The 12,551-nt window shown below is 37.3% G+C and overlaps 1 protein-coding gene across 1 annotated transcript in view; it reads left to right on the forward strand.

Moving 5' to 3' along the window:
* The first annotated feature begins 72 nt into the window (after nt 1-72).
* LOC149802695 (protein FAM227A-like) overlaps nt 73-12,551 on the forward strand; it is a 58,034-nt gene continuing 45,555 nt past the window's right edge. The window contains exon 1 of the mRNA XM_089952080.1: nt 73-193. Within this exon, the coding sequence (XP_089808206.1) occupies nt 73-193 (121 nt within the window). The remainder of the gene's footprint in view (nt 194-12,551) is intronic.

Genomic DNA, 12,551 nt, shown 5'->3' on the forward strand with positions numbered 1-12,551 from the left:
CATCAAGACGATTAGTACATTTCTGGTGTGCATTTTCAAGCTTCCAAGTGATTGCAAATTGAGGGCATCAAAATGGTGGAGTACAATCGAGTTGGGTCCCCAATGGACCTTTATGAAGAAAATTTCGAAGAATCGAAGTCTCAGATAGAAAAAAAGAAACGAGAACTTGAATTGAAACAACGAACTAGATCTCGTATCCTGTTTAAAATGTCAATTTATTATCTGGAATAGGTTTAATGAATGTTCAACAACCGGTTGCTATAGCAAATGTCATACATATGAAACAGGTTCTATCTATCGATAAATACGTTGACGCAGTTATACATGATTATTAGGCAACGGGTGGTACGTGGTCAAGGATAAAGTAAAGACGGAAGTGAGGAAGTGATAGGACAGTCAGAAGAGTAATGATAGGAAAGGCAGAAATAAGTACAAGAGTGTCAGTGTACGTTTTCGTCCCTTCATATTCAGACCACAGGAGTCTGAAGTTTTATCAGTAAAGTACGGCTAAATCTCTGACAACATGAAATCATCTTATCGGTAATATAAATGAACACAAGGAGTGCAAGCATAAACACAACCCTCTGCTCGATTTCTCACGCATCTTTTATCGCTTTAGAATCGCAACAAGACTGAAATACTACACATATACGTTCAAAAGACAGTAACGTACCAACGCATAACTCTCGGACGACCATCGCATGAATCCAATCCGGCGAATTAACCTTTATTTTCACCATTACAGTCACAAACCCTTTCTATTAGAATCCACCATACGGAAGTAGCCCATTCTACCACTTTCTACCCTGCAGTAAAAATATGCGTTAGGGTCTAATAATCATACCAAATGCGGCGCAGAATCTGTGTTATCTTTTAATACTAGGGAAATTTAATAATGCGGTATCAATAGATTAGTTGAATTTGCTCAGAATTATTAATGCATCATGAAAGTTTTATTTACATTATTATATTACTACTATTTTCAAAAGTTGTAAATAAAATGCTCTCACTCTGCACATACATACATACATACATACATACATAAAGTTGCTGATAGTATTCAGACTGTCCTCGCATTGTATGCACATTAATCCTGAAAATTTTAGTATTTTGTGTTACCTGCCTCATCTCTCTCTCTCTCTTGCACACTCTCACGTATATGTGTGTGTGTGCATGTGTGTGCCACTGTGACCCAGTTGGTACAGAGTCTGATAAGTAATGCACGGGTTCCAGACGTTACAAGGCCACCTTCATCCGGCTTGTATGTGTTCCATTGGAAAAGCATTTATCTATCATTTTTAAAGATAAGATAATGTCGTAGTTCTTTATCTGTTTCAGTTTGTGCTTCTCCGCTAATGTTGCTTGTTCTTCAATCACCACTCTCTCTCTCTCTCGTTTGTACCTACCTATGCAGAAATAAGGTGTGTTTCATGAACATGTATGTTACCTGGATATGGGACAGAAGGGAAATAAGAATACCTTTAAGACATTTTCAGATAAAACTTAAGGAAAATTTGCAACCTCATTTTATTTGGTACTTTAAATGTACTGCCATGTGCATAGAGCACCATCCTGGTACTAAAATTAGCACCTGTCACTGACATCAATGGACAACCTCAGCATGACCATGAAATTAGTGAAAGAATGTTGTTTGTGGAATTATTCATTGAAAAACTAATAAATACAAAATTTCTTTAGAATTCTTTTGTTGATATATGGAAAATAGGTCTTGCACTTAATGCAAGTGCAAATAAAGTGCAAAATATAAGTAGTGACTTTGACTGTATTCCTGGGTCAGACAAGAAATGTAAATAGGGAACTAGGCTTAATACATTTGTTGTACTGAGTATTTGTTGGATACTAAAGACAATTAATACATTTAGCATTCATCACTTTAATGTTTATTAAAGACATGTGATTATTTTGCTGACGATAATTAGACTAAAAGTAATGTACATGTGTTACAGTTGCATGCATGTTTCTTTAATAAACGATGCCACCAGTACACAAATTAAACATTGACCGATCCCATCGATGTCAATTCATCTCAGTTATCACATGGCTCATACATATATGCACACACACACACACACACAAACACACGTACATACATACATACATGCATACATACATACATACATGTGTGTATTTGAAAGAGAGAGAGAGTGAGAAAGGAGAGGGGTAGTTTTGAAGATTGAATATTGTAACCTTCCCAGACCTTTGAAAGAATTTCGTCAAGTATTAGATGAACTGTTACAATTTCGGTACAAATCTTTATATCATTGGCACGAGCAAGGTATTAAACAGTGAAACATGTTTCTCTTCACTGTTGTCATCATTATTAACAATGGTAAATCTCTAGGAAACAATATTGTATTCACAAGTGTTTCTTCTTTCTCATCGTCATATGTGATAAACGTATCATTCACTATCATTTTTTTCCTTCTATCCTTCACCATCATTATCAATGGTATAATTATCAGGTAAAGTATCTCTCTAACGTCAGTATTACCATAAATGCTAAATATATGTAATTTGTTTCATTTGTCATCTGCCTTTACTCTCTCTTTCTCTCATTGGTAAATCAAACAAGTATCATTTTGTTCTCACTCACTTCGTCATTAATTGTAATGTATTGTATTACGTATTGTATTACGTATTGATTTTATCTGTCACAGCTATTTTCTCTCTCTCTCACACAGACACATCACCATCAATGGTTTATCAGTGGTATAAACTATCTGCTGTTCTCTTTTCCTACTGTTTTTTTCTCTCTAACATTATCATTATAATAATAATAATGATAATAATGAGGACTTTGTATAGCGTCTAATCTTTAGAAGCTCTAAGCGCTTTACAACATTAGACAACACCTATAAGATAAAAAACATATAATGATATGATTACAAAAACAAACACCATGAAATTAGAAAACATTAAAAAACATGCTGAGAATATTTAAGGTAGGAAACATTAGGTCTTTAAGTTTGTTCTTGCAGTCGAAATAAGTGAGTTTTGAGAGCATTCTTGAATGTGATCACTGTGTTTTTGTGTCTAAGTTCAGTGGGCAATTCATTCAACCTTGCTGGGCCCTGGTATGCAAAAGTACACTGTCCATATGACTTTGTTTTAATAGTGGGAATAATGAGTATACAATTGTCAGAAGAGGAGCGTAATTATCTTGCTGGTGTGTACACATGGGTGAGGTCAGATAGGTATGTTGGACTAGAGTCCGACAGTGAAACGTAGCACAGAGAACAAATTTTGTGTTTGATTCTGGATCGAATGGATAGCCAGTGTAGGGTACAGAGCAGCGGGGAGGTGTGCTTTGATTGTGGTACTCTGAGTATGATCCGAGCAGCTGTGTTTTGAACTTTTTGAAGTTTCTGGAGCAGATATTGAGATGAACCAGACAGAATTGAGTTACAGTAGTCCAGTCTTGAAAGTACTAATGAACACACAAGTGTTTTAGTGGTATCAACTGAAAGATATTTGTGAATTGAGCTGATGTGTATCACCTCAAGATATGCAGCCTTGCATATGTTCATGACTAGTTGGTGCAATGTGAGAGTGCTGTCCAGAGTAACACCTAGATTTCGTGCTGATTGTGTGAATTTAATGTTGGTGTTGCTGATATTGTTTGAGGTAAAGGATGTGAATGAGAAAGTCTTTGTGTTGTTATCAGAATGGCCTCAGTTTTATCATCATTCATCTGCAGCTTGTTACAAGTCATCCATGATTTCACATCAGAAATGCACCTCTCTACACCTTGGATGGTAGCATCAACTTCAGTTGGGTGGCTAGATTTGTTTATTTGGGTGTCATCAGCGTACAATTGGTGAGACACTGTATGATGATCTATGACACTTGAGAGTGACTGAGTGTACAGAATGAAGAGAACAGGTCCAAGAACAGACCCCTGTGGAACACCACAACATAGATCAACTGGGCTGGAGTGTATTCCATTTGCAGATACAATCTGTGTCCTGTTGACCAAGTAGGACTTGAACCACATTAAGGTTGTATCATGAATGCCAAATACATGCTGAAGACAGTGAAGTAATATATCATGGTCTATTGTGTCAAATGCCGCAGACAAATCAAGGAGGGTGACTGTAATCTTTCCGCTATCCAACGCAGAGAGAATGTCATTAATTACTTTTAGAAGAGTAGTTTCTGTACTGTGGCAAGGGCGATATGCAGATTGTACATTGCTAAAAAGACTGTTTGAATTTAGATGAGATACAAGCTGGGATAGAACAACCTTTTCTAAGATTTTTGATATGAATGGGAGATTAGAAACTGGGCGGTAGTTCTTTGAATCATTATGGTCTAGTGTTGGTTTCTTCAGCAGAGGCTTTATAATGGCAGCTTTGAAAAATTGTGGGAATTCCCCAGATGAGAGAGAGGTATTAATAACATCAGTTAGTGAAGGCAATACTGGATCTAAGCACTCAAGCAGCAGTGATGTTGGAATTGGATCAAGTTCACATGACTTTGGTGCACTTGTCATCAGGATTGTACGTACGAAGTCCATAGAGACAGGTTCAAATGCTGCTAATGGTTGCCGCTCAAATTCTCTATCCCAACTGTATGGTGATGACGAGTCAGTTGAAATTGTGGTGTCAAGCTTATCTCTAATGGTTTGTACTTTGTCACGGAAGAAATTTGCAAACATGTCCGGAAGGTTGACTGGAGCGAAGGTAGTTGGAAGTGTTGTTGATTTGTTCCTTGACATTAGCTTGTTAGTAAACTCGAAGAGCTCTTTGCAGCTGGAACTTTCCATGATCTTAGTAGTATAGTCAGCTGATTTCGCTGCATGGACTATATCTGTGACATTCTTCTTATCGGCTTCATAGATTTGCTTATGAATAGTGAGTCTGGTGGAAAGCCAAAGCCTCTCAGCTTTATGGTGGTCTCTTTTAGCAGTGCAAATCTGGTCCCTAACACTGCTATACCATGGAGAACACTTTTGAATTGATACTTTGCACTTGGTAGCTGGGGCATGTTTGTCAAGCAATGAACGCAGGCAGTTAACGAGTTGTTCTGTGGTAGGAGGTAAGCAAGTTGTTAGGTTAGCTTGGATGTCATGCATTAGTTTGGTTCTATTTATCATACGGAGATTTCTCTTAGTAGCAGATAAAGATGGAGGGTTAGGGACTGATATGTCAAGATGGCATATGATGAAGAGGTGATCTGATGCAAGGTCATGGGATACCAGGGAGGACCATAGAATGTTATCATCAGGTCCGTGAAGAATCCAGTCTAAAATGTGACCGTGTTTATGGGTGGGTTGATTAACTGACTGTTTGAGGTTGAAAACATTAATGGAATCTCTTGAGTTTTGATGTATTTGGATTTCTGGGATAGTCAAAGTGAAAGTTGAAATCTCCAAGAATAATCAGGTTGCCACCTATTGAATTTCCATAGTCCAGGAGATTCGGAAACTGCTCCAAAAAGAGAGAGTCAGCCAGCTTGTTTTTTCTACTAGGAGGAGGGCAGTATAGGCAGAAAAATGGACTGACCTTTGCTCCAGTGTGAGTGTGGTTTGGACTAGTTCAAACGATGTGTGGTTGAAGTTGAATGTTGTGGTGTGGTTAAGACATTTTATCATGGAGTTCATTGTGATGACAGCAATTCCACCTCCGCGAGAATTATCATCATAATAAATAGTACATCTCTCATACAAGTATCATATTTTTTCTTCACTATTATTTTCTGTTTTGAAAAGAGATCAGTACAAACAACAGATGATCTTACCAGGTGGCAACCTTTAGAAAGTCGATCAAACATGTTTTTAAATCTACCGGGTCCAGCATCCATCTTAAATAATTGAAGTGTGATGATGTCATCAACCATTATTTCTACTATTTTTAATTACATATTTCTTTTCTAGAAATTTATATAAAATTATTAAATAATCCAATCTGAAATAAAAATCAAGCTAAACATTTTATCTTGTGAAATTACTTTCATCATTTATTCAGCCCATGGTAGAATGGGCTACTTCCATATGGTGGATTCTAATAGAAAGGGTTTGTAACCATAATGGTGAAAATAAAGGTTAATTCGCCAGATTGGATTCATGTGATGGTTGTCCGAGAGTTATGCGTTGGTATGTCACTGTCTTTTCGATGTATATGATTATGTAGTTTTCCAGTCTTCTTGTGATTCTGAAGCGATAAAAGACGCGTGAGAAATAGAGCAGAGGGTTATGGTCATGCTTGCACTCCTTGTGTTCATTTATATTACTGATAAGGTGATTTCGTGTTGTCAGAGATTTTGCTGTACTTTACTGATAAAACGTCAGACTTCTGTGCTCAGACCAATCTGGCTACCGTAGCAGTGATGAGATATGGAACCTCAACCAGCATAGCCCTGAGATTCACTAGGTCTTACTTGTAGCTGACTAGCTCATTAGAATGTGATTTTGGAAAGCTCCCGCCAAGTCAGGAGCTTCTGCAATTATTGATGGTAATTTGTTCCACGTCCCTATTGTACATGGGAAGAAGCTGAACTTGAAACAATTTGTCAATACTGACTTTAATTGGAACTTTTTCCTGTGGTTTTCCCTAGTTTGGCAATATACCAGGGTCATGTATTTGTCTGCTGGTATGTCCGCTAGGTTGTTCGCAATCTTGTACAACATGGTCAGCTGGGGTTTGGTTCACCTGGATTTGAGTGATTCCCACCGGAGATGGTTCAACATTGCACTGACACTGCTAGTGTAACACAATATTTATTTGTGGTGAATCCAGCAGCTCTCCTCTGAACCATCTCTATCTTATTTATTAGATCTTTATTATGTGGGTTCCACATAGTTGAGAAGTACTCAAGACCTGGTCAAACCAGAGTGAAATATGTTGCACATTTTACTTCATTGTTGATTTGGAGGTTGCGGCACAGGAAACCAAGGTTACTGTTCCCTGTTTTCACTATCTTGTATATTTGCCTTTTCCAAGAGAGGTCTCTGGACAGTTCAACCCTGAGATATTTTGTTGCCTGCTCATTGGCTAACTTGTGCCCCCTTAAGAGTATATTCAGACAAGATTGGTGATTTCTTCCTGTAAACTCTTAGGATGTTGCATTTTTCTGGGTGGAATGACATACTCCAAGTTCTTTCCCAGAGGGCCAGTTCATTCAGGTCTTCTTGAAGGATCTCACAGTCCTTGGAGACATTTATTTCCCGGTAGACTATACAGTTATCTGCAAAAGTCTTGTGTTGGATTTGATGCTTGCAGGTAGATCATTGATGAGGGGCCCCGAGTGGCCAAGTGGTCGAAAGCGCTCACCATTCCGGATCACTGCCATCTCACCTCTGTCTGCGTGGGTTTGAGTCCAAGGCTCGGCTAGCATGGGTATGTGGGAAAGCCTGCCAGTAGCTTGTCGTGGGTTGGTGGTTCTTTCCTGGGTTTTCCAGGGTTCTTCCTCCACCAGTTATACTGGCTGCTATGTATAGCCTATCTTGTGCTGAAAAATGGCGTTAAACCCTAGAACAACAACAACAACAAGATCATTGATGAGCACTAGGAAGAGGATGGGGCCCAAAACTCTCATGAGGTACCCCACTAACAACTGGTGCTTGGTCGTATGCTGCTCCATCTACTATAAATCTCTGTGATCTGTCTGATAGGAAATCTCTGATCCATTTCTGGGTGTTGCCCCAGATGCCATAGTAGTCCAACTTACTGAGGAGACTTTCATGGGGGACACAATCAAAAGCCTTACTGAAGTCAAGGATAGCAAGGTCATACTGCTTCCCTCTGTCTAAGGATTTGGTGAGCTCATCCACTAGGGTTATGAGCTGTGTTTCACAGCTTCGTCTGACACAGAAACTATGCTGGCAGTCTGTTAGAATGTTGTAGCAATCTAGATGTTGCATCATGTTGCTGACTTTGATGTGTTCAAGCATTTTGCAGCAGATACGTGTGAGGGAGACAGGTCTGTAATTGCTGGCCTTGAATCTTTCTCCATTTATGATGATAGTTGTAAGATTTGCTGTTTTCCAAACATCAGGGACATAACCTGTTGAAAGGCACTTCTGGTAAATATACCTCAAGTATGGTGCACACTCTTCTGCTAGATCTTTCAGGATCCTTGCTGGAATCATGTCTTGTCCTGTGGCCTTCTGTGGGTTAATTTTCTGCAACAAGCTGTATACAAGAAGGTTATTCATCTTCTTCTATTAATGTGCTAGGTTTGTCATGATGTGAACTATGTACACTTGTTGTATTGTAGATGTATGTATTGTAGGCATTCAGAGATGGATGATTCAGTAATGGGTGTTAAAATTGCGATTACACATACCTTAAATGGCAAGTATTCACTTTATTTGGATCCTCATACATCCATATTCCTTTGGAAGACAATTACTTACATGCCAGAAGAGGTGCATTCAGCAAAATCAATGCTAAATTATTGGACATTTTTAGACAATCTAAAGGTACAATCTAGTACAAACTGGGTTGAATATTACGTGCTGTGATGTTATAAGGAAAGCAGCATGTGTTGAAAACAAATTCATACTACCCAGTTGTTAAAAACCTTTCTTGACCATGTTTAGTGCCTGGCTACCATTGTACAAGTCCATATCAATCAATAATTTTAGCCTGACATATTTTTGGTGACATTTAAGGTGAAGAGCAATGGACAATAAAGATAGAATAACTTTTGTTTAAACTACATGGGTTTTAGCATTAAGTTTTAGAAAACAAAATTTAGTTTAATTTGAATATCAGCACCTACATCATCGCCTTTGTGTGTGTGTGTGTGTATTTGGTGGAAACCAAGGACATTAATAAGATTACACATCAACGTACTGAGGACACACCTCCAACATGGTAAAATCTTGCTTCTCACAACTATTTTAGCCTATAATAACGTAGAATCATGATTTGTAGAAAGGTCCCCATTTACATGCTTGGTACTTGTTCATGATTTTGGCGTGTATCTTTCCTCAAAAGCTGGTGATACACACGCCCGAAACCATGTCCTCGATTGCCTTGTGGAAAACTTGTAGAGAGATCTCTACTATCAAATTACACGTTGCAAACACATATTATCTCCCTTTAGATCCAAGCATCAGATACCAACTACTAAGATAAACTATAAGAAGATAAGCTGATGCATATAACAGTCCTTGGCATTTTTATTAATATTTCATGCATGTGAGACAATAGTGTTGGGAAACTCACGATACATTCATACCATACACATCCAATACAGGCAAATAAATCTACGACATATACAAATGAAGTACATCAAAATGCTATTGGAAATACACATGAATTCATTGTCGAGTTGTACTGAAATTGCTTATTATCTGACCCATCTGTAAAGTTAAGACGTCCTCTTTGCGCTGAGATTTTATTTACACACGTAAAGATATTGAAAAGACATCCTTGATATGCAAAATTTATTTTCTGATTATTAAATGAGCTATATCCGCCCCTATTTCATCATTTGCCTATTTAGTAGAGAGAACAGATGTGAATCAAGTGAAAAATTCCGTTAAGGTGAAATTGAAGTATCACTAACCGAATTTGGAAGTTACATGCACAGAACTTCAATAAATTTATAGAAACATAAATATATTATACAGAGGTCAAACATTTATCATCAAGATGATCAGTCCCAAAATGAAACATTTAATTACAGCAAGATGTTTTTCATTTTCACGCTCTTTAGACCTGCGACTAAATGTGCAGGCAATCATAAACTGTTTAATTCATTCAGTGTTCTATTAAACATATATACTTGCTTCAGTTGGTGATTGGATGACTTTGCTGAACATATCATGACTTATATTTGTATTGATAGTTCTGTTGTAAACGAAGTCTTTTTAAAACAACACACAACAAGTAAAAACAAGGTGTCAATCTATATTGCTTTCCCAAATTTAAAGAGATTTTTAACAATAGCCAAAACACTCAGATGTTCTACTGGACCAACTTGTCTTTATAACGTAACAGAACATTTATTTAGAGCTGCATTGGACTGTACTATTCTTACTCATTTAGTCTTTTTTCAGTATATTTAATACACAAGGCGACACGGGGAAAAAAATGTTTAAAACTTCCAATCAGCGATACAAAACACCTTTAAGTGGTACCTTAAATTAGCAAATGTATAAACTAAGTGATTTGGAAGGTGAACCAAGAGAGTTTTGTAACATTAAAGTATATTCTTGTTCATTCATGGCTCCAAAACATTAAAACACTATAAACTGTTTGTAAAAAGGTATTAGACAATTATCCCTTTTCACTAAATCTATACATACATCTACTCTCATAAAAATCTGTTCTTCACTTCTGCAATTACTGAACTTTAAAGCTATTCAGGAGGTTTCAATTCAGTTAACATAGATAAGTTGATGTTGTAGTTGTTGTTATCGATGTTTTAGTCTATCATTATTCTTTGTACTGAGGTTGAGATAAAACACTATACAGATTGCAACATAAATAATTTTGTATGCATCATCGATTTATTCAACCAAAGTGACTTGAAAAATAAAAAGTCTCCGTGAAATACACAATATGGGTAACGCAAACATTCGTTCTTATTTTCAACTATACATCTGCACATGCAATTTTGTATGCATCATCGATTTATTCAACCAAAGTGACTTGAAAAATAAAAAGTCTCCGTGAAATACACAATATGGGTAACACAAACATTCGTTCTTATTTTCAACTATACATCTGCACATGCCCGAGAGAGAGAGAGAGGATTCGTACGCTTATTATACAACAAAGATATTACTGTATTTTATTAAAAAGTGAATAGTCATTGCCGATAAGGTGAGTTTCCTGCCATAAATGCTCAAATCCAGCCAAATAGTATTGCTATAAGTCAGGGGTATTTGCTTGACCGAGCGGTGTCAAACCCTGGCACGATTCCACTAGAAGTCATAAGTTTACACCAAATTTCCAAAGACTTCTATACAACTTCAGTTATAAATTAGAAAGCCCGACGTGTCCATTCTATACATAAATTTTTCGCTAATTAATACAAGACCACCGATCTTAAAATTTGACAAAGATATATCAACCACACATCTGCATGGTTTCTCTTCATCAACTTTCCGTACTGTCAGCAGTTCACGCCGTAGAAACTATACAACTATCCTCTAACACAGGGATCTATTTTTACTGCGCCACCTTAGGCCAGTCAATTCATGGTTTCAAGACACATTTCGCCAGTACAACTGCATCAAATTTGCCACCATGGCGACATAAACGGTATATGCTGAGTCCCTTCTTGTTTATTCCTTTGTGTAATTTACCGGTTTCCTACCGTAAGAACTGCCACTGCAGTCACACATCCAGTGTACACCATTAGGTTTTAATAAGGACTATATTACTCCAGGGACACCCATGCCGTTTTGACATGAATTCACAAAAAGTCAACCATGGCATCATGGAAACTCACTAACACTTCTCTCTGTGATGTTTGCTCCTACTAAATGGCTAATTATTTCGGGCTAAGGAATATTTACATTGCATAGAGTTCCAATAATCAAACAAGTAATCACACATCTAAGAATTCCTTAAAACGGGGCACTATAACCAAATGCGCATACTCCAAAGGTATTACTATATGATCTCCAAAGCGGTGAATTAGTCGGAAGCGTGTTATGTCATACTAAAGTCTAATTGTAGGACAATTAGTCAGTCAATATATTCATCAGTCACTCAATAACAACAATATGTATATTCAAAAAATAATGTAATTGCCCTAAAGAACAGTTGTAGTCGAAACCCTTATAGAGGTTACAGTTACTTAATAATTATATGTGATTTAGATTTGATTTTAATGTAGCTTTAACAATCTTTCAGTTGTATTGCTACAGTGTCTGCAGTGTGGCAGTTTATAGTGATGTCTATCATTGGGGCATTATGCCACATACATGTAGTGTGATGTCACATGCAGTCACATTATTTTTACACCAGGCTGACTAAGTCATAACACTAACCTCCTAATGCTGAGCACCTAGCAAGGCAGCTGTTAGTATCATTGTCATGTCTTTGTTATGGCTCTGCCTGGGTTCTAACCCACAACCTCCCGCATCTGAGGCGGTCACTCAAACCACTAGGCCACCTGAGCAGTCGTTCTGATTGTTAAGACTGGATTAGATGTGCAAATATGTCCTTGTTAATGTACGAATGTCCATGGTCTCCATGATTTTGTCAAATAGTGTGCGTCCTTAGTTTGTATGGATTGTACAGAAAATTTGTGTAAACGTGTGCGTCCTTGCTTGCCTTGCTAAATTTCATATTCCTTAGAGTTGATAATACAGTTCCCTCCTTGATACATCACCATTTCCTATTAATGTACTGCCTCAAACAGTATTTGTTTTGGCTCTAACATTGCCAGAACAAATGTCCTCAGTATGCGGTTCCATACACAAGTCCTCTATATCCATCAAATACAAGAATGTGTGTGTGTGTGTGATTTGGATTTTTAATGTAGCTTTAACAATTTTTCAGTTATATCACTACAATGTCTACAATTTGACAGCATATAGACTTGTATAACTCTGGTACATCTTA

This window comes from Sinohyriopsis cumingii, chromosome 3 (assembly GCF_028554795.1).
Source record: "Sinohyriopsis cumingii isolate HCF-2022 chromosome 3, ASM2855479v2, whole genome shotgun sequence".
NCBI lineage: Eukaryota > Metazoa > Mollusca > Bivalvia > Unionida > Unionidae > Sinohyriopsis > Sinohyriopsis cumingii.